At 51.7% G+C, this 22182-nt stretch overlaps 2 protein-coding genes across 3 annotated transcripts in view; one reads left to right on the forward strand and one right to left on the reverse strand.

The window, feature by feature from the left end:
• Positions 1 to 3781: 3781 nt before the first annotated feature.
• On the reverse strand, positions 3782 to 14156 carry Foxa3 (forkhead box A3). 2 transcript variants are annotated; one of them, NM_001433737.1, is given in 2 exon segments: positions 3782 to 5578; positions 13799 to 14156. In NM_001433737.1, coding segments are annotated over 2 exon segments (1086 nt in total). In that variant the 5' UTR covers positions 13889 to 14156; the 3' UTR covers positions 3782 to 4582.
• The window catches only part of Sympk (symplekin scaffold protein), a 28275-nt gene continuing 20174 nt past the window's right edge, over positions 14082 to 22182 (forward strand). The window contains 5 exon segments of the mRNA NM_001415786.1: positions 14082 to 14172; positions 17007 to 17130; positions 17276 to 17341; positions 19797 to 19850; positions 19933 to 20006. Of these exon segments, the coding sequence (NP_001402715.1) occupies positions 17026 to 17130; positions 17276 to 17341; positions 19797 to 19850; positions 19933 to 20006 (299 nt within the window). The 5' untranslated portion in view covers positions 14082 to 14172; positions 17007 to 17025.

The following is a 22182-nucleotide window of genomic DNA, read 5'->3' on the forward strand; positions in this document are numbered from 1 at the left end:
GATGCTTCCATGGTGACCCCAGAGTTGGAAAGAAGTTGGAGACAGATCTGAGAAACAACGGACAAGAAAGGAAGGAGAAAGGCCAACAGCAAGGTGAAGAGATGGCAGGGAGAGCCAGAGCCATGAAAAGGCAGGCAAAAGGAAGCAGGTACAGAAAGATACCAAGAGATTAAAATACAGGGGGCACGGGTCTGTGGTGGCCTGTCACCCCAGCACCTGGGAAGTGAAGTTAGGAGGGACAAGAGTTCAGAGCCGGGTTGGGGATTTAGCTCAGTGGTAGAGCGCTTGCCTAGGAAGCACAAGGCCCTGGGTTCGGTCCCCAGCTCTGAAAAAAAGAACCAAAAAAAAAGAGTTCAGAGCCATCCTTGGCTACAAAGTGAGTTTGAGACCAGCCTGGGCTATATATCTGAAAAAAAAAAAAAAAGAAAGAAAGAAAGAAAGAGAAAAAAAAAAAAACCTCCCTCATTCCACTAAAACAGATAAATTAAAAAAAAAAAAAAAAAAAAAAGACTAGGGTCAGGCACATAGTTCCCTTGGCAAGAAGTGCTGGGTTCAATACACAACACCTCAGAAGCTGGGCATGGTGGCTCATGCCCGTAATGGCAGCAGTATGGAGGTAGAAAAAGGAGAAGGGGTCATCCAAGGCCACCCTCAGCTTCAGAGGGAACTGGAAGCCTAGCATAAGCGCCTAGAGCAATGGTTCTCAATCTGTGGGTCGAGACCCCATGAGGGGGTCAAATGACCTTTTCCCGGGAGTCACCTAAGGTCATCTGCACATCAGATACTTACAACATCTGCATCTAAATATCAGATATTTACATGAAAGTAGTAAAATTACAGCTATGAAGCAACAGCGAAATTATTATGGTTGGGGGTCACCACCATATAAGGGGTCACAGCATTAGAAAGGTTGAGAAGCACTACCTCAGAGAGAGACAGAGAGACAGACAGGCAAACAGAGAGCTGAGGCCAAGACTAGGTCTGTGAGTCCAGGGTGGCTGGGGGCACGTCAGTGGGCTGTGATCCAGCTGGGCCGGGAGCAGCCCTAAGAGAAGGGAGCAGAGGTGAGGGAGGTGCCCTGGCCCTCCGGATCCTCCTGTTTACCTGAGGCAGGCATGGCAAACAGGCGTCCAGCCTGGACCACAGCAGCCAGGGTAGGCTGGGCTGGGTCGGGCCGCAGTCCTGGCACCAGTGGGCCCGACACGCCCACCTGTGGCCTGAGTGGTGAGTAACACACAGCGGCACCAGGGTAGATGGTGACACATTCGTGGACAGACACAGTGACACACAGTGACCAATATAGGCAGATGTGCAAGTCTGAGGGACAGAGACACAATGTTACACACAGAAGAGTGACACGTAAAGGTGCCGTTATGCATGGGCCCAGTGACAGACGCGATGACAAGTGACAGACCAAGATACAGAAGCACACACTGAAATGCTAAAAGACACCCGTCGCACGCAGAACAGCAGAGAAGCAGTATCAAAATGACACTAAGAAATGTAAAGAGCTGTGTGACAAACATGACCTGAACACACACACACCCTCATATACACACATATATAATCACATACAATCATACATACACACATACACACACTCATTACATACAATCACATACATACACACTCACATACACACATACATACACATTCATACATACACATATACATATGCATACTCATACATACACTCATACAACCACATACATACACATATACATACACACAGACACCCATTCACATACACACCTGTGAACTTTTGTGGGTGAGGCTCCTACCATACCAAATTGTGACAGGAAGTGACTATTCTCTAGAACGGTGGAGGTCCAGGGGACTGAGTCAGAGCCAGATGACCTTCCTGGGAGCCCCCCCCCACACACACACACATACACACGTTGTGTGACCTTGAGCAAGTCAAGCCAGCACCTTACCTCAGTTTTTGCCAGTAATAAAGTAAAGGGCCCTAGAAAGGGAGTATTCAAATTACTCATTACTTGTCAAGTTTTCTTGTTTAAGAGGCAGACACTCTATGTAGCTATGTAGCCTAGGTTGGCCGGCAAACATTCCTGCCTATGCTTCCCAAGTGCTGAGACCACGGGTGTGGGCCCAACATCTGGGGCCATTTCTATGGTCATTACCTTACCTCAAAGTCTCCCAAGTATATAGCTCCCCCCGCCCCCCCTCCACCGTGCTCAAGCTGGGACCCAGGCCCCTAGCCTCAGTTTCCCACCCACAAGTCTTTTCCTTAGACTATGTCACGTGAACCCCACAGCCCAGCCCTCTCTATATTCCTATGCCTCCCCCTAATCCAACGACCCATCATCCCTCATAGGGTCCTCCTGTCTGTCCACACGTCCCACGTCTGATGGTGGTACTTTTCCACGCTGGACATTAGCCGGCTGTCCCTGGGGTGGGGGGGTCACACCTGCCCACGCCAGGCGAGGCCAGGCGAGCTGGTGGCCACCAGAAACCCCTACAGATGGCCCCACCCTCCCCTAAGGACCCTACAACAACACCCCGCCTCTCAGGCCACCTGAGGTCCCCAGTGGGGCAGCCTGAGGCCCGAGCCTGGGGACAGGAAGCCCCAGGCCTGGCTGCCCTGAAAGCCTCTTTCAACCCGGGCCTCCTCCCGCCACCACCGACTCCTCCTGCGGAATAATATTTGGGCTGTTGGCCCGGGGGGGCGGGGAGGGGGGCGGGGGCCAGATCCGGAGGCCGCCGGGGAGAAGCCAGAAACCGCAGGGCTTCCTGCTTCGGGCCGGCGACCCCCAGGCCCGGGGGAGGGCCGGGACCCGGGGAGACTGAGGGCCTTTCTCTCGGCCCCAGTTGTTTTTTCCAGGAACCGGGAGGAATTCCCCAGGACAGCCAGCCTGGTGGGACGGCTGACAACTGGGAGCCAGCAAGGCAGGGGGCGGGGGTGACACGCGGCCCGGGCAAGGCGGGACTGCGACAGAAATAGAGGGACCCGCCTGCCAGGCGGCAGGTAGAGGCGGAAACTCTGAACCCGGAGAGGGAGGCCAAAGAAGAGAGCCAAGGAGGGGCCAGAGTGTGGGTGACTAGAAAGACTGACAAGAGTGGACCTAGCTCCATAGGTAAGTGATTGCCTAGCATGCTCTGGTCTCTGGGTTCTGGCCCCAGCACTGAATACACCAGAATAAATCGGTGAAGACCAGGTGTACACCCCTGTAATCCTCAGCATGAAGGCAGAGGCAGGGGAATTGCTGTGAGTTCCAGCATCTCAGAATATGAGACCCTCTTTCAAAAACAAATAAGTAAATAAAATAAAAATTCTCTCTCTTCTCTCTCTCTCTCTCTCTCTCTCTCACACACACACACACACACACACACACACACACACACACACACCCCCCTTCAAGTCTCAAGTCTAGCATTGTTTTCCCTTCCCCCAAATTGAATAGCCTATAGTTTCTGTACCCTTAGAGCTCCAGGTATGTGTGTGTGGGGTGTGTGTGTGTGTGTGTGTGTGTGTGTGTGTGTGTGTGTCTGCAAGGTGGGGGAGGGGCGATGGCCTTGGTCACTGCAAAGCCACCTCCTCCCTGGCTGCTCTGGCCCCACTACTGCGGGGGCTGCTATCTATGAACAAACTGTCCTTGGGGTCAGGGACAACAAAGAGCCAAAGGTCACATTGCTGCTTCCCCCCCCCCCAGCCCTTCCCCCACAGAGGCCACCAGCTCCCTGGGATATGAAGAAGGGCACAGGGGAACACACATTTAGGTGTTTGAGCCTCACAGGGTCCGCCAAGAAAAAGACACCAGGAGACGGAGACGGTGCCGTTTTAATGGTCAAACACAGGCAGTACCCCAAGCCCCATACAAGAACTTGACGTCAGTAGGAACCCCCTACACCCACACTAGCCCTTCTCATGGGCAGGGGTGGGGATGGCCTTCAGAGAAGTCACAGGGTCTGCTCACCTCTACCCCTCATCCAACCCCCACCAAGGAGATGGTGACAGCAGGCCTGTGGTCACCAACTTGGTGCATAACAGCATGTCGAGATGTCACCTTGTCAATAAGGTGACCTTCCATGCATCCAGAATGTCAAAAAAAAGACATGGTGGTCAACTTGGTATCTGCTGTACCAAGAAGTCTGCCAAAAAAGAAAAAAAAAAAAAAAGGTGATCCCTGGATACAATGGGCCAAAGAAGATGTGGCTGACACGGTGTGACTGTCACACATTCAAAAGGTCAATCAAGATGTCCATCGCAGCATCCGAAGGGCCAAACAATATGTCCTCCGACATCGCGGCCATCAGGCACCCAGTGGATCACTCACTTAACATGCAGCTTTTATAGTACACCAGTCTAACTGCCTTCACGGTATGTCCGACATGGCCACCTTCGTAACACTCCCAAATGCATCTGCCTTCACAATACCCCAACCCTAGGCCCACCGAAGAGTCCATGCAGTTACCACAGTAGCCAATGGGTCATATCACAGTAATAAACCAAATACGATGTTAATTAACTGGACAAGCAGAGTGTAACCAGAAAGATCAGGGCCGAAGAACCGGTCATCTGTCACAGCAAACCCCCATCACCGCATTTCTCCCAGTTGCGCCGCTAGGATGCATTGAGCAGAGAGCGGGAATAGAGGCTCTGGTAGTAGACCCCAGGTTCCCCACTCTCAGCACCGTAGCCCCCAAACCCCACATCTAGTTTGGAAGGTGTTGATGTCTGTTCTGACATCAGGTTGTTGATAGAGAAAGGGTGGTTGAAGTTGTAGGGCGCATCCAACTTCAGTTCCCCTGGGAGCTCCAGGCCAGTGAAATAGGGTGCGGATGAAGGAGGCGAGGCGCAGTCCAGACCCCCCACATCTTCCCCACTCTGGGCCTCGGGCTCAGACGGCGGCGTAGGCTGGGGCTGAGCCGGGGAAGTGACTGCAGTGGCAGCTGTAGTGGTGGCAGAGGTGGCTGACCCCACTGTTCCATTCCTGGTGGCGGATGTGGCACTGTTTCCTTTCTTTGCCTTCTCCTCCAGCTTGAAGCGCTTCTGACGGCGGAGATAGCAGCCGTTCTCAAACATGTTCCCGGAGCTGGGATGCAAGGCCCAGTAGGAGCCTTTGCCCGGTTTGTCTGGGGAGCGTGCCACCTTGACGAAGCAGTCATTGAAGGACAGCGAGTGCCGGATGGAGTTCTGCCAACGTTGCTGGTTCTCCCGGTAGTACGGGAAGAGGTCCATGATCCATTGGTAGATTTCACTCAGGGTCAGCATCTTGCCTGGTGCCTGCTGGATAGCCATGGTGATGAGAGAGATGTAGGAATAAGGTGGTTTGGCATGAGCCAGTGGCCGCCGGTACCCCTTGGCCATTTCCTTTCCGTGTACAAGCCCGGGCCCTGGGGCGCCATACCCGGAAGCACTGCCTCCGGTGCCGCTGCCTGCGCCCAGGCCTGGGAAGGTGGGCCCCAGGGGAGCGGTGGGGGCTGGGGGTGCCAGGGGTCCTGTAGGCAGAGGGGAGGCCTGAAGCCCTCCGGGAGGGTAGGGAGAGCTGAGAGGGTTCAAGGACATGTAGGAGTTGAGAGGGGCCATGGTGGGCACAGGATTCACTGGAGAATACACCTGGAGGGAGAGAGACAGATACATCAGTGGGCTCGCACTCTACCGCTCAGCAAAGGAGCTCTCGAGTACAGGTCTACGGATGACTTTACAGATAGTCTCATCTAGTCCAAGCTAGCCTCAAACTCACTATGTAATCCAGGGGTGACTTTGAATTCCTGATCTGTCTCCATCTTCCAACAGCTGGGTATACAGGTGTGGGCTGGAATATCCAGCCCACCTGCTTGCCTAACCTTTTCCATGAGTCCCGTCCATCATTAAGTCGCTTCCGAGGTAGCTACTTGCCCATGTCCTGTCCCCTGCTTGCACTCTAGGGCTCTGTCTCCTTCTATACCTTCAGGGTCATATTGGAACACAGTTTTCCAACTGTAGATAGTCTAAGATACCCTGTCTATTGATAATTATTGTATTCAAGAGTAAAACTTAAAAAAAGTCTTAAAAATGCACTCATTAATCTTAGATTCTTTTTAGGGTATCCACTAGATTAATTTCCCTTTTCTTTTTTTCCTTTTTGTTTTTGTTTGTTTTGTTTTTGACTTTCTGTATTTTCGAGGCAGACAGGGTCTCACCTAGATCGTCTGCTTCTGCCTCACAAGGATTAAAGGCTGTGCTGGGATTAAAGGCTGTGCTACCAGTGCCAAGCAAGGGCATTTTCAAAATCACACTGAAGTATCAGTTCTACCAGGTGTGGTGGTACAGCTATGTGGGTGGCTAATGATACAAGTTCAAGACCAGCCTAAGCTTCAGAGAGACTTCCAGGACAACTTGAATAACTTATTTGGATAGTGTCACAAAATAACTAAAAGAAGGACTAGGGAGGTGGCTCAGTGGTAGAGCCCCTGCCTAGAATCCCCAGGGAGGGGCTGGGGGCGTGGCTAAGTGGTAAATTGCCTACCTAGCATACAGGAAGCCCCCATTCACTCTCCTAAAGAGACAGATTTTCATCAACCTTTTGTACCCTCTTTCTTATGAGAGTACTACAGGTTTTTCATTGATCTGCAACATCTGCTATTGCAATAGACCAAAGGTCTACCACCTACTTACGTTCTGCCTGTGGTGTGGCGAAAGTGGAAGGCAGTGTCCCTTTTCCCATTAAGCTAGATTTGTTTGTGTTTGAGACGAAGCCTCAGTGTGCAGCTTAGGCCCTCTCGAACTCACGATCCCCTTTAAACAGCTTCTGAAGCCCCTTAGCTACACTAGCAAATGAGTACTACTTTAAATTAGGGGCCAGCAAATGGCTTGGTGGGTAAAGCCCAAGAACACAAGTTCAGTCCTCAGGACCTGATGGGAGGAGAGAACTGGCTTTTGACAGTCGTCTGCTGCTGGCTACATATGCACTTGGCGCTTGTGTGATCATATACATATACAATAAATAATAAATAAATGTAAATAAATAAGGTTTTAAACTACATTAATGCATTTTTTAAAACATTTTAAAGTTTTACTTTTGAACACAACAATTATCAATGGACAGATACCAGACCAAAAGGAACTGGGACAGTGAACGGGCACGAGACTGCAGTCCTAACAGTGGGCAGGGAGAGGCAGGGGGCTACCTAGCAAGACTCTGTCTCAACAAACAAACAAACATGAAATCCTCTGGGGTCTGTAATTTTTTTTTCTTTTTGGGGGTGTGTATGTTGTTTTTTCAGACAGGAAAACACTGTCCTTGAACTTGCCCTGTAGACCAGGCTGGCCTTGAGCTCAAGGAGATCTGCCTGCCTCTGCCTCCCGAGTGCTGGGATTAAAGGCGGGCACTAGCACGGCTCAGCTTCAAAACATTTTTAATAGCGGAAAGAGTTTGAGGGCTGGAGAGATGGCTCAGTAGTTAAAGAGCAACCACTGCTCTTCCCAAAGACAGAGGTCAGTTCCCAGCACCCACCAGGTACCTCACAGCTGCCTATAATTCTAGCCCCAAGAGACCTGACACCTCTAGCCTTTTGAGCACCTGCCCTGATGTGTTCATAATCACACTCATATGCATAATTACAAATAATTTTTAAAATGTCATAAAAATGGGTTTTAAATGTCTCGTTGCTTGGCATAGTGGTGCCTGGCGAGAAGAGAACCCTGACATTCAGGAGGCTGACACAGGCATTCAAGGCCAACCTGGTCTACATGACAACTTCCAGACCAGCCATGGCTGCATACCTAAAAAGGAAAGAGAAAGCCGGACAGTGGTGGCGCACACGCCTTTCATTCTGGCACGCAGGAGACAGAGGCAAGAGGATCTCTGAGTTTGAGGCCAGCCTGGTCTACAGAGTTAGTTCCAGGATAGCCAGAGCTACACAGAAAAACCCTGTCTCAATAAAATAAAAAAAAATGAGGTTCTGAGAACAATAAAATTGAGAAATCAATTATTTGATTTGAAAATAATTGAGAAACCAATCCAAATTAGCCAAGTCAGCTAAAAAAAAAATTGACTTGCATAACAAAATCCATGGTTTTTTTTCCCTTGCTCTTCTTTTTAGATTTTATGCATATTATTGTTTTGTCTGCATGTGTGTGTATACGCCATGTGAGTGCCTGGTGGCCATGGAGCCAGACGAGGGCACCAGATCTCTTCTTCTGCAAGTTGTCTTCAGATCTCCAATTGCATTTGGGATCTCCAATTGCATTTGCGTGGGATACCCCCCCTCCCCCAAATACTCAAGCACACACACATGCACACAAACCCATGCACGAATGTGTGCATGCACACCCAGAGAAACATACACGCATATGCATGCATACAAGGCAAACATTTATGGGTGTGCCCCATTTTCAGAAATATTCACACAGGGGAACAGGTGCCTCTTAGCTCAGTTCGACATGGCACGCTGCTGTGCCTTCCAGAACCACCCTCAGGCACGCCGTGGGGGCTCACACCTGTGATCCTGCTGCTCTAGAGCCCAGGGCAGGAGGGCCCGTGGGCACTGAGGAACACTCTGGGTTATACACTGAAATAGTTTTTGTGGTATATAAGTCAGCATCTGTATAATTTTCAGCTGCTCTAGAGGGTTGTTTTTTTTTTTTAAACTGCCTTTTTTAAGGCAGGGTCTTGCAGTGCAGTCCGTGTTGGCCTCTAGTCCTTCTACAGCAACCTCAGGCTCCCTAGTGCGTGGATTACAGGTATGGACCACCATACTGATAACAGGCACTTGTTCACCAGCCACACTGTGCCAGGAACTTACACAAGCATTTCACGGGTACTATCTGTAATCCTTACCAACCTGTGTGTGCTATTACTGTGACACTGTTTCCTGGTTGATGCTGAGGCTTGAATCCCAGAATTACACATACTAGGCAGGGACTCTACCACTAGGCCATGTCCCCAACCCCTCACTGGGGGATTCCAGGCAGGGGCTCTACCACTGAGCCACGCCCCCAGCCCCTCAGTGGGGGATTCTAGGCAGGGGCGGGACGCTACAAGCTATTTCCCCTTGCTTGAGAGGTGCTATGATTCCCATTTATGATTCCCAGCTGAGCCAGCTATGGCACAGAGAAGTTGTCAGGGGAAGAGGAAGAATTTTGAGAGTCTAGAACCTGGGCCCTACCAGTGTCCTGTGGTCAAGGCAGTCACAAGGGTCCACACTTGTAGAGCTAACCATCTAGTGGTGAGTCAGTGATCCAGAGGGTAATGGAAAACATTACACCTATCAGATGGTTCTTTTCTTGTAGGTATACCTGCCCTGTCTGCCCACTGTCCTCCGTCCTCCCTGCCAACTCCCAGGTGGGGTCTCGTTGCATTGGCAGGGATCTTAGACTTGGTGGTGACTGACTGGGAACCACCTAATTTCTGGTTTTCTGACACTTCGAGCATTAGCTGGACTAGAGGCCCAACAAACAAAGGAACCTGCTAGAACAGCTTAGGGAGTCACAGACAGGTGACAACCACCTTCATCAGTCTCTCCGGGTAGCTTATTTCGCCTTCTCTTGGACAAGAGTGGCAAGAAGCCCAGGCTAGCCTTGAGCTAACCTAGGCTAACTTCCAACTCCTGATTTCTGTGGCTACCACCCAAGGGCAGAGATTACAAGCACGGGCCAGCACGGTAGGTTTCTACCATGCTGGGGACTGAAGCCTGGGCTGCCTGCATACCAAGCAAGCATTTCACCAACTGCGCTCCAGCCTAGGCCCCGACCGCTATTTTTTTTGGGGGGGGGGGTTCTTTTTTTCTGGAGCTGGGGACCGAACCCAGGGCCTTGTGCTTCCTAGGCAAGCACTCTACCACTGAGCTAAATCCCCAACCCACCGACTGCTATTTTTGTTTTTGTTTTGTTTTTGTTTTTTTTCCTGGAGCTGAGGACTGAACCCAGGGCCTTGTGCTTGCTAGGCAAGCGCTCTACCACTGAGCTAAATCCCCAACCCCACCAATTGCTTTAAAATTTTTTTTTTCCTTATATGAATATCTACAAGTGAGTGTGGGTGCTGGGGAAGCCCAGAAGACGGTTTCAGACCCTCTGGATTGGGAGTTACAAGCAGGTGTGAGCTGCCCAACGTGGATGTTGAATCATCTCATCGTCGGAACTCAGCCTGGTACTCTTAACTCCGAAGCCGACCCTCTCTCTCCCTCCTCTCTAGCAACCACAGGAAGCTCCTTCTAGCCGCCAAGAATGGCCTGCCCCTCCTGCCCCCACCTCTCAAATGCGGACTTTACAGGTGTTGTCGCTACACAGGGCTCTGTAAGCAGTTTTCTGTTTGTTCTCTCACAGTCTTCTTCCCTCCCCCCCCCCCCTTCTGACACAGGATCTTGCTATACTGCCCTGGCCGCCTTCAACTGTGTAGCAATCTGCCTCCCCCTCCCTAGTGCTGGGATTAACAGTGTTTACCACCTCCCCGACTCTCCCTCTGTCTGTATCCTGTATCTGGGACCCTAACTCTAACCCTCCCCTCACGGTGTCTACCTCCCTCCCTAGCCACCTCTTTCCTCTCCCACCTAGCGCTTGCTTGCCACCGCCTCCCTTTGCCTCAGTTTCCCCTCCTTGGCATTCTCTTCCTCCCTTCCCCCACTCCCCTTGTCTGCAGCACAGCTCAGTAATTCTTCATATAGCCATCTCTCCAGGAGCCTGGTTCCTGCGCTCCCCCATGCGCTGATCTTCCCACCCTGGTTGGCTGTTTCTGCCCCTGCTGTTCTAAAGGTAAAGTGTTGGCCTCAGGGGGTTCCACAGAGTCTCTTGATCCCTTGGCACCTCACTCCACTTCTCCAACCTTAGGACACCAGGCTTTTCCTTTTCTGACTCCCCACCCACCCGGAAGTCCTTCTTGAGGTCTGACCTCAAGCACTCCAGCTGCTCTCATCCACCCTAGGCTTTCCCACGCCCCGTGGCTGGGATGAACCTCTGAAGTCCGGGTCTGAACCGGATCTCCCCTCCCTCAGGGTGTGGCTGAGAGTGGGGGGGAAGCCCTCAAGGGACCTGCCTCCCCACCTAGGAGGCTGGGATTTCTCCCTTTTTGTTTCCTTATTATTTCTGGAGAAGTGTGTGTTAGTGGAAGAAGCCTAATGTCGTTCCGGTTCCAGAACCAACCTGTGAACCCCAACATACTGCAAGGTACCCTACTGCCCTTCTCTGCAATGGGTAGGGCAGATGATGTGTAAGAGCTTAAGGTCCCATGGGGTTACTCCAGGATGCTCAATTTCCAAGAGCCGTTGAGCCAGAGGAAGACACAAGGTATCAACCTTGCTCCCACCAGCAGAAGCAATTAATGGACAAGAAAATGTTGAGGGTTTTGTTTTGCTTTGCTTTTTTGTGGCATGGTCTTGCTCATTCTTAGTCCCAGAGGAATGCAGCCCACCCATTGTTCTCAGGAGCAAGGAGAGAGGTGGGCTCTCTTCCTGCTGGGAGCTGTTGCTGTTGGTGCAGTGCAGGTGCCCGGCAGAAGGAACCCGGGGGCACCTTCAGACTAAAAGGAAGTGGGGGACACCAGACTTTGGCTACAAACCATTCCATTCTTTCCTTTTGTTAATCCTTCCAAAAATTACATTTAAGCTGGCCCTCGCCTAGCTCCCCCTTTCCCAAGGTCTCATTCTGTGGGTCAAGCTTGCTATGTAGCTGACCTTAAAACTTGTCATCCTCCTGCCTCAGCTTCTCAAATGCTAGATACACAGGCCTGCAGAACCAGAACTGGTCTGTCAATTTCTGTCTCCTCAACTGGGGGTCGGGGAGCATTCACATATACTCCCAAATTTTAGCCTTTCCTCCCTAGATCCCTCAACAAACTTCAGATGTGTCTCGGGAAGGACCAACTCTCTTAAATCCAATTCTCAAACTCCCAATTACCTGAGAACCTCCACATACCACCCTGGCCTCTGCCTTTCCTACTAAGTCACCAACACCTCCAGCCCACTCCCTTTCCACCTCTCCACACTCCCAATTCCTTCCCGGTCAGCTCTGCCCCACCTCACACCTACCCAGACCCAGGACTGGCCCCTCCCGGGCGCATCGCCAAATCCACAGCCGGCTACCCTTAGGGATCCAGGAGTCCAATTCCACGACTTGGAAATACAGACCCTAGCCACCTCCCTCAACAGCTAAAGCTTGACTCATTGAAGAGCCCAACCATTCCAACATCTCACCTCCACTTTAAGCTGTTAGGAACTATAGGTCCAGAACCTCATGTCCTTCTTCCCACCATCACAATAGGGATTACAGGGTGCGTGAACAAAGCAGGAGTCCTTGCGATCGGACAAACGGGAGTTAGACGTGAAGAGGAACTTTCATTTGTTGGGGTGAAGGAATTAATGTAAATCTACCAATGACTACTAGATGGTGTACAATCTGAAGGGAGTCCCTGCTGAGGGTCGGGGTAAGGATGACTGACTCCTACCACACAGATGTGGATCCCCGTGTCGTCTGATTTTCCAAGGCTGACGTCATCTGAGGTCTACCCAAGCCACCTGTTACATTAGATTCCTCAAAAGGACCCCCTGGCCACCCGATTTCTGCCCCTACTTTAGCTCTCCAGCTCATCTTTATCCCTGAATCTCAATTCTGACCCTAACCGCACAAAGTGCCCCCACCTCTGTCTTCAAATCCTGAATTCCGCCACAGACTGCTCCTTACCGCGGACTCCCAACCCCTCTTAGTCCCGGGATTTCTCCTCTCTACTATGAAGCTCACTTCTCGAGGTCCCCCAGCTTCTATCGCTCTATCCTAGAGCTCCGATTCCCACCTCCAATTTGTTCACTGGAACACAGGGTCTTAACACCTTTCAAGCGTAGCCTCAAGGTTTCATTGCTACCCTTTTCTTTCGTTGGAGGCAAGCCATCGCATGGATCTGCTATCTAAATCCTTCTCCCAAGCCTTGCCCGCCTATCCCCGACTCCCACACCTAGACTCTGTTCTCAGGTCTGTGGCTCCCACCTGGGCCCACACCACAGCCCCTGCTCCCATTTAAGCACGCAGCCCCACACCTGCCCCCCATTTCCCGCTCCGCCATCCCCGAGGACACACCTCGCCCGCCTCCGGGTAGTAGCTCCACTCGGCCAGGTCATGGGCCTCCATCTTCACTGAGCCCAGCATCCCCCGGGCCTGTGCCCCCACACGCCCAGGCTGCGGTCCCCCCGGGGGAACCGAGCGCTTCGGTCTCTCTACGGGCACTCGCCCCGAGTTCAGACCTGAGGCATACAGCCCGGGAGTCCCGCTGGCCCAGGCGCCTTGGGAGGCAGCCACTTTTTATAGCCGGGACACCCCCTCCCTGGCCCGCCCCAGGCTCCCCCCTCCCGCCTCCCCGAGGGCGGCGCGCTCGGATTGGGGCGCCCCCTGCGGGATCGCAAGAAGAGAGACCTCAGGCACCGGGATCCTCGGTCCTGGCACCTGGAAGTTAAGCGATGGGGTGAAGAGTGGGGAACTACAAGGGGTAGGATGGAGAGCCACATCCTACTGATCCCCAAAGCCCTAGAGCTACAACGCAGGAGCTGGGGAATCTTTTAGCCTCCAAGTGTTTCATCGTCACCATCTAACAGAGGGAAACTCCAGAGCCCCGCATGTCCTCCACGAAAGAAAGGAGGCTGACAGAGCTCAGGATTCCACAAGTCCTATACGACAGACACCGACACCGTAAGTAGCCCGCAGGGATTCTTGAAACCACATTCCCATTGGACAGACGGGAAGACTGAGGCTTTTGACGACTGCAAATGTTGTAGGTTCCATACAGGGTCAGGGTCGGCGGTGGAAAGGCTCAGGGCTTCTGCTTAGACCCATTAAGGCACCAGATCTCCTCCAAGACCCAGAAGCTCCACTCACAGCACTCTCTGCTCTAACGTCAGCCAGCCGTCTAGGGAGATGGACTCCGGACCGCTGGGAACTCCATTTCCCAGAAGCCTCCGTTCCCATTTCCGTCCGGCGCCTGCGCAGCTTGGACTACATTTCCCAGAAGGCATGGCGCTCGAAGGCCGGAAATGGCGGCCGCCCCGGTGGACGCCCGGGGAGGGCGGGCGGCTGCCGACGCGGCACGCCTTAGGGGCGGGGACGGACCGCGGTGTCGGACTCCATTTCCCGGCGGCCCTACTAGTGCAGCGCCTGCGCTGTGTCACGGCGGCGGGCGGAAGATGGCGGCGGCAGCGTCTGTGGAGAGGCGCTGCTGAGGGGGCGCGAGGGGGACGGAGGCCGGAGCCGCGGTGAGCGGGTGGCGGCGTGAGGTCCTGGGGTGAGGGGAGGAGGGGCGCTGACAAGGCCGGGGCGCGAGCGGCGGGGAGGGCCTCGGTGGAGGCCGGGAGCAGCGGGGTCGCGGGCCCCTGCTTCTTCCCACTGCTCTGGACTCTTCCTTGGCTTCCCAGTTCCCCGGAGTCAAAGTTCCAACGTGGGCCCCACAGACCTGCTCAGCCTCCAGTCTGAGTCCTGGTTCATCCCCCCGCTCATCACACAGCTGCAACTGGCCCTTCACCTCCCCAGCCTGCCCATGTGCCTCCCCACCTCGGGGCCTTTGCACAGGCTGTTCCTCTCCAATCTCCCCGCCCTCGAAACATGCTGTTATCCTTCGGCCTAACTCCCTTTCATCCTTGGGGTTGGGGGGCTCGGCACCCCACGTCACGTATCCTGCGAAGCCTCTGTTCCTCTCCTTCCCCAAATCCGCCTGCTGAAGGCTCTCATAGGTCCCCGTGCCTTTCCTTTTCGTCACGTGTGGTCGAACTTGTTACTAGGGATTTATATGTGTGCTCTCTGAAGATGTCCCTGACCGTAAGCTCTGTGAAAGCGAGGACAAGGTGTGTCTTGGTGCCTGCCTTCCAGCACAGGTAGCACCGGTTACACGCTGGTGTTGCTCAGTTGATGTTCGTTGAATGAATGAAAAAAACACTCGAAGATCTACTCTTTAGGGTAACAGAGTCGTACTTCCTGGTGGCAGTTCACTGCTGAGCGCACTGCCAAGAGGGGAGTGGGGGGAGACAGTGCTAATGTTTCTGATAGCCAGACTGCAAGCATCCCAACTGTTCCTCAATGGGAAGTCTGGCAGGAATCACTAATTACACTTACATAATAAAATGATTTGTGGGGGCTGGAGAGATGGCTCAGAGGTTAAGAGCACTGACTGCTCTTCCAGAGGTTCTGAGTTCAAATCCCAGCAACCACATGGTGGCTCACAACCATCTGTAATGGGATCCGATGCCCTCTTCTGACCTACAGACAAACATCCAGGCAGACCACTGTATGCAAAATAAATAAATAAATAAATAAATAAATAAATAAATAAATATGATTTGCAACTGTTGAAAGAAGGGAAGGAGAAAAATAGATTGAGTTCCAGTATCAAGAAAAGTGAAATAGAAATAGTTTATATACAAGTTGACAGTAACCCCTCTGTCTTCATTGTTGACATGAGTGGATTCAGCCAATCTTAGATTGAAATATTCAGGAAAATGGTTTACACTGACCATTTGTAGACTCTAAAATTTTACATCAGTCCCTCAACAATACAATGTAACAACATTTACATAGTATGTTGAACTGAGTATTTTAGGTCATCTGTCATCTGGAGATGACTTAAGCCAGGCTTGTTGGCATAGACCTGTAATTCAGCTAGCGAAAGAGACTGGGGCAGGAGGATTACAAAGGTCTAGGCCTTGCCTGGACTTCAGATGAGTTTACTGGCAGCTTGGGCAACTTAGGGAGACTGTGTCTCAAAACCAATCCGCAAAAAGTTGCCTGGGGATGTAGCTCATTGATAGAGCACTTGCCTGGCAGCCAGAGCTCCTGGGTTCCCTATCAAGCCAGAAGGTCTGTATGATACACGAACACTGATCTTTTGTTTGTGGTGATGTGGTGCTGGGGATGGAGCATGGGGCTTTGTGCTTTTCAAACAATTGACTACCAAGTGAGCAATGTGCCCAGCCCCACCAGTGCCTCGCCCACCAGCACCACCTCCTCTTCTTCCTCCTCCTCCTCTCCTCCTCTTCCTCCTCTTCCTTTTCCTCCTACTTCTCTCTCCTCTCCCCTTCCCCCCACTTCTGGAAGCTGTGGAGATCACCATTCCCTGCTGGTGCTCACAGGATCCCTGCACAGTCACTGTAGAGGTCTTCCACATTCCTTTCTCCCCTCTCTTGAAATAGGGTCTTGCTTAGCTGCCCAGCTGGTTTAGACCTCACAATTTTCCTGCCTCAGACTCCCAAGAGTGTTAATATTACAGGTGTGTGCACCTTCCTGGGTCTCCTATTAGTTGTTTCCCATAGCTGGGCCATCCGTTGGCTTGTCTGTTTATCCCAGTATCAGGCCCAGGCCCCTCAGGGCCTTGCACATGCTGTGCAAAGCTTTCAGAGTCCTTCAGCATGTAGTGTGTAATAGTCTTTGTAGCCCACCTCCCTATTTAGGAACGCATGGTTGGATTATGCTGCTTGCTGCTAAAAGTAATGGCAAATGTGGGGCCTTGTCTGTGAGTCATTTCACGATTTTGTCAGTTTGGTTTTGTGATAATTATAGAAATTCTCTTTCTTCCCTTTTCACAGAAGGAATGGCTTAAGGATATATATTGTAATGAGTCTTTTCCCCCCCCTTTCTGTTTCCTTCCTTCTTTGCTCCTTCCTTCCTTTTCTGAGAGCGTATGATATAGCACTGTCTAGTTTTGAGCTCACTGTGTAAGTGAGGCTGGCCTTGCACTGAGGTTTCTACCTACCTGCATCTGCATCTTGCAATCGTTGAGATGGAGGACATGCAGCAACACACCTTTTTTGGAGGTGTGGTGTGGAGTCTGACTCTGCAGCCCTAGCTGGCCTGCAACCACGTGTGGCTGTGCACACCTGTAATTCCAGCTCTTGGGAGGCACAGAGAGAAGGAACAGGAGTTGATGGCCATCTCTGCCTACCTAGTCAGTCTGAGACCAGCCCAACCCTATATTAAAGGAAAAAATAAGAAGTAGATGTGAAGCACTGTATTCCCTATACGTGGACATAAACGCCATGCCATACCCACTGTAGAGGAGGGAGGAGGGCCGGACAGAGAAACTCACTCCCTTCTTTTCCAGGGAGAACCTGACAGCAGTCATGGCAAGCGGCAGCGGGGACAGTGTCACCCGCCGGAGTGTGGCATCACAGTTTTTCACACAAGAAGAAGGGCCAGGCATTGATGGCATGACCACTTCTGAAAGGGTGAGTGTAGCTTCAGGGCTGGGAGTGGGGAAGTGGGACTCCTGCTTCGAACGATGCCGTCCAGACAGCAGAGAACAGGAGGACTGCAGGGATTGACCTGGGCCAGCAAGGCTGGCCATAACGCCTGGTTCTTCCAACCTTCCAGGTGGTAGATCTCCTGAACCAGGCTGCGCTGATCACCAATGACTCAAAGATCACAGTGCTCAAACAGGTGAGGCAAGGGTAAGGGTCAGGGAGGGCAGGACAAGGGCCTGGGGACAGAGCCACTGAGGGAGCACTGCTAGCACCTGCAGACACACATGCCTGCAATCATACATGCCTGTACACATACACTCACACACCTCCAATGCACTCATACATGGCTGTGCTCACTACAGCTGTGACGTACTCATGCCTGCACGTGCACTCACACGTGACCTGTGCCCCAGAGTGCAGTGCTGTGCAGCTCAGTCAGTGCTTCTCACGATCCAGGACAGGACGGGGGTGGGCTGGAGTGTCTGCACAGCACAGCAGACCTCAGTTTACAGACTGAGCCTGAGACCACTCTGAACAACTGGACAAAGTAGCCTTTGGATTCTGGGGTTCACCAGCAGACCTGTGCCTGTCTTTGTTGCCTTTCCTCTTTGCAATGAGTAGGGTGGACGGACAATGGTGACTTAGAATGGGCAAGGCTGTTGTGCAGAGAGAATTAGAGGAGGGGTCAGGAAGAGTCTGAAAGTGGACATCAGAACTAAGTGCTGGAGGAAGAGAAGATGTAAGGCATAGCCACACACAGGCAGAACACCAGAGCATGTGCAGAAGTAGAAAAGGATAGGGCTCCTTGAACAAGATGGAGTTCAGAGATCATTGGATAGCACATCTAGGCACAGCTCAGTGGCAGAGCTCCTGCCTAGAGTTCCCAGTGAGGGGCTGATGACGTGGCTCACTTAGAGACTTTGCTGTTTATCAAGCACCAAATCCTTGGGATCTTCCCAGCACCATGAAGAAAAAATATAAAGACGGGACCACACTGCCTAGGTTGGGACCCTGGTTGCACTTGGTCAGCATATGGCCAAGAGGAGCCAGTCCTTCCTGAGCTCTACAGTTCGTGCTGATGGTGGGGTGATTGTGAGGGTGCTGCCTAGCAGTATTTACAGTTGTATCATTGAGGTCTTGGACCAGCTTTGGGTTGCCAGAACAATGTCTGGGAGAAGGTATTATTTCAAAGAGAGTGGTGTGCGACTGTATCGATGGCTCACTGTGAAAGCAAAAGGTTCTGGGTTCAAATCCCCAGCACCCATATAAAAGTTGGGCATGGCCACACATGCCTGTGACCTCAGCTCTTGGGGTGGAAACAGGTGAATCCTTGGTGAACTGCTGGACAGGTAGAAGGAGGCTGAACCTCAAGAAGACAGAAGCCCCAGGGTTTTGCCTCTTTCTTCTTTTCTTATGCTAGGGATTGAGCCTTGAGCCTTGGTATGCTGGGTGTTCACTCACTCACTCACTCAGTTTTTCAAGACAGGGTTTCACTGTGTAGCCCTGTCCCGGAACTCGCTCTGTAGACCAGGCTGGCCTCAGAACTGACAGAGATCCACCTGCCTCTGGCTCCCAAGTGCTGGGATTAAAGACGTGGAACACCACGCCTGGCTGAGTTTATTTTGACAAGCATTCTTTGTTGTCCACTCAGAGGGCTTTGCACTCACTCTGCAGCTGAGGCAGGTGCTGAGCTCGTAATCTTCTTGCCTCATCAAATAGCCGGGATCACAGGCCCATGACACTAGGCCCAACTCCCTCCGTGTCTAGAACTGAATGTCTGTCCTCACTATTGACCAGGGCCTGCCCTATGTCTGGGCACAGTGAAGCCTCCTGGTGGCTTGTGAGAACATTCATCTATAAGAGTCTCATACAGCATAGCTTTGAGACTTGGGGTCAGGACTGCCAGAGGCTCCACTGCTACTTGTCCCTATTCCTGTCTGCATAGACTGCATTTGCATTTATCTCTATTTGAGGTGTTTTTTATTTTGTTTTGCCTACATGTAAGTGCACCATATGCATACAACCCTGACAAAGACCAGACGAGGGCATTGGGTTCCCTAGGAACTGGAGTTATAGGTGGTTGTAGCTGGGTACTGGGAACCAAACCTAATCCTCTAGAAGAGCAGCCAGAGCTCTTAACTGTTGAGCAGTATCCCCTCCTGCATTTGAATGAACCGTTTTCTCTGTGTCTAGTGTACATGTGTTCTTGTTGACATGGTATAGGTGCTTAGCTGCTTGGCATGAGATGCAGTCATGTGTGCAGTCTTTAGAGGCCCAAAGCTGACATGTTTCTCTGTCACCCTCCACTTACTGAGGTGGAGTGGGACTTTCAGTAGAACCCAGAGCCTGCTGATCCTTAGTCTAGCTAGCCGGGTTCCCTGAGAATCTGCCTTTGCCTCCAAAGTGCTGCAGCTGCAGCTACGCTCAGAGAGCCATGCTCTGTCCCTGTGCTGGCAGAGGTCATGCTTTGCCCACTGAGCCATCTTGCTAGCCCTTAATTTTTAGTTTTTTACATGAAGTCCATAGTCTAGCCTGCCTTGATACCATGACAGTCTTGCCTCAGCCTTCCTTGTACTAGCATTATAAAGAACCACCATGCCTGCCTTTGGGGCCTGGGTTTATGTCTGTTCCTCCTTCCCTCAAACTTATAGGTCCAAGAGCTGATCATCAACAAGGACCCCACCCTGCTTGACAACTTCCTGGACGTGAGTGACCAGCCTGAGGGTAGGATGAAGGGGAGGTGATGCTCCCTGGTGTGGCCTGACCTGTCTTCCTCTGACATTACAGGAGATCATCGCTTTCCAAGCAGACAAGTCCACTGAAGTGCGCAAGTTTGTCATTGGCTTCATCGAGGAGGCATGGTATGGGGCATCATTGAGAGGGCTTGGGTGTGGTGGCATGTGTCCCCCAGAGTCCCCCAGCACACACCAAGTGGGATCGCAGCCCTGGATGCTTCTCAACTAACACTTCATGGGTGATTTGATTGTAGAAAGCAGCTGTCTTTTCAGAATTCAGGCAGCAGTTCACGTGTCTCAACCACCGTCTCATCCAGGCTCTCTTCACTAGGCTGACACGACATGGGTACTGGGAATTGAACTCAGAGTGTCTTCTAGAGCAGTGTGCACTTTGAACTGCTAAGCCATCTCTCTAGCCCACTCCACCCCTCCCACCCCCTTACTATTTTAAAATCACCAATCAGTCTAGTTTTTGTTTTGCTTTTAGATGTAGCCCAGGCTATGCTGGAACCCACTCTGTAGCAGATCATGTCCTTCATTTTTTGGTCCTCCTGTCTCTGTTTTCTTGTTTCTGGAACAGGAGTTTGCCCCAATCCCTGGCCTCATGGTCTGGTTCTGAAGCAGGCGTCTTCCTGGGGGAATCACAACCTCACTTGTTGGTCTACCCCTTGCACATAGCTAGATGATCTGCTGAGTATTTGCCTGACCCTTCCTCCCTCTAGCCCTGTCACTACCTCTGCCTCACAAAACACCTTCATAGCTGGTCTGCTTCTGCTTGACCTGTGACCGCAGGAGAGCATTGCCCTTGGCTCCTGCCTTTGGTGCTGCTGTGCCCCACTTGAAATTCCCTGGATAAATCTCCACAGTAGAAGGTCAGCCTCACAGCAGGGCCTCTATGTCTTGCTGGCCTCCTTATCCTGGTGTCTGCCTCAAGTGAGGTTGGTTCTAATGGTGGTGACTGACAATAGCAGTGTTGAGCGAGTAAAGGCATCTAATCCTTGCCTGTTGATCTCCATGGCAGCCTCAGATGTGCCAGGTACCCTGTCTGTGACTCGGGAGGTCACTCTCTCTCCCTCCTCCTTCTCAGCTCTGTGAGGGGAGGGAGGAGATAAATTGCTCCTTTTCTTGCCCCCCTAGCCTGCCAGGAGTTTGAGTCTTATTTACTTTGTCGTTGAGCCGTCAGCAGGCTTTGATGCATTTCTTGATGTGCTTAATAGAGAAACTAGGCTTTGAAGACCAAGTGGGTTTCCCGAGTAGACTGGGTAGACCTAGGATGGTTTATCCTGTGTCTCACTGCCGCGTGCACATTGTCACACTAGCTGTTTTACTGGGAAAACCATCGGAGACAGGTTCCCACTATGACTTTGAACTTGGAGTAGTCACACACGCACCCCTGCCCCTGGGGTCTCAGCCTCCCCAGGGCTGGTATTGTAGCTTGTCGCCATAAATTGTGCTAAATTTTCTGAGTTCACAAAAAATAGTGTGTGTAGCAGATGCATCCCAGTATACAGAAGACACAGTGAGGAGCAGAGCTGCCCGCTGCCCTGCTGCGTTCTAGCGTCTCACAGTTGTTTGTCTGAGATAGCATCTCACGTGGCCTAGGCCTGCAGCCAGTGCTGTTAACAGCTGAGCCATCTCTTCAGCTCCTGCTTTGGATCTTCTTTGTTAGTGACTTTGTTTATTTTTGTTTGTTTGTTTGGTTGTTTTTGCTTTTCGTTTTTTCCAATGTGTAGCCCTCGCTGTCCTGCAACGTGCTCTGTAGACCAGGCTGGCCTTGAACTGAGAGATCAATCTGTCTCTGCCTCCCAAGTGCTGGGATTAATGTGTGTGTGCCACCACCACCCAGCGTAATGTTTCATATTATTTAAATGGTGCACCTGATGTTTAGAATCAGATTGGAATTTATGTTTGTTCCTCAACCAGATTTCACTGGAGGCCTTGCATTCTTTTTTTTTTTTTTGGTTCTTTTTTTCGGAGCTGGGGACCGAACCCAGGGCCTTGCGCTTCCTAGGTAAGCGCTCTACCCCGAGGTCTTGCATTCTTACTGGCCACCAAAGTGACCCAGATTTTACTGGAGGCCTTGCATTCTTACTGGCCACCAAAATGACCCTGTTAGGTGAAGATGGAGCCATCTGGGACGTGTGGCTCAGGCTCACAGGCCTAGCATATGCACAGCCATGGGTTCCATCCCCAGCACCACAGTGTCGCATATGATAAATCCTAGTACACTGCATGTGGAGGCAGGAGGATCTGGAGCTCAAGGTTCTCTCTAGCCACATAGGTAGGTAGAAGCCAAGCTGGG

The sequence above is a fragment of the Rattus norvegicus genome, chromosome 1, assembly GCF_021556685.1.
Source record: "Rattus norvegicus strain SHRSP/BbbUtx chromosome 1, alternate assembly SHRSP_T2T, whole genome shotgun sequence".
Taxonomy (NCBI): Eukaryota; Metazoa; Chordata; class Mammalia; order Rodentia; family Muridae; genus Rattus; species Rattus norvegicus.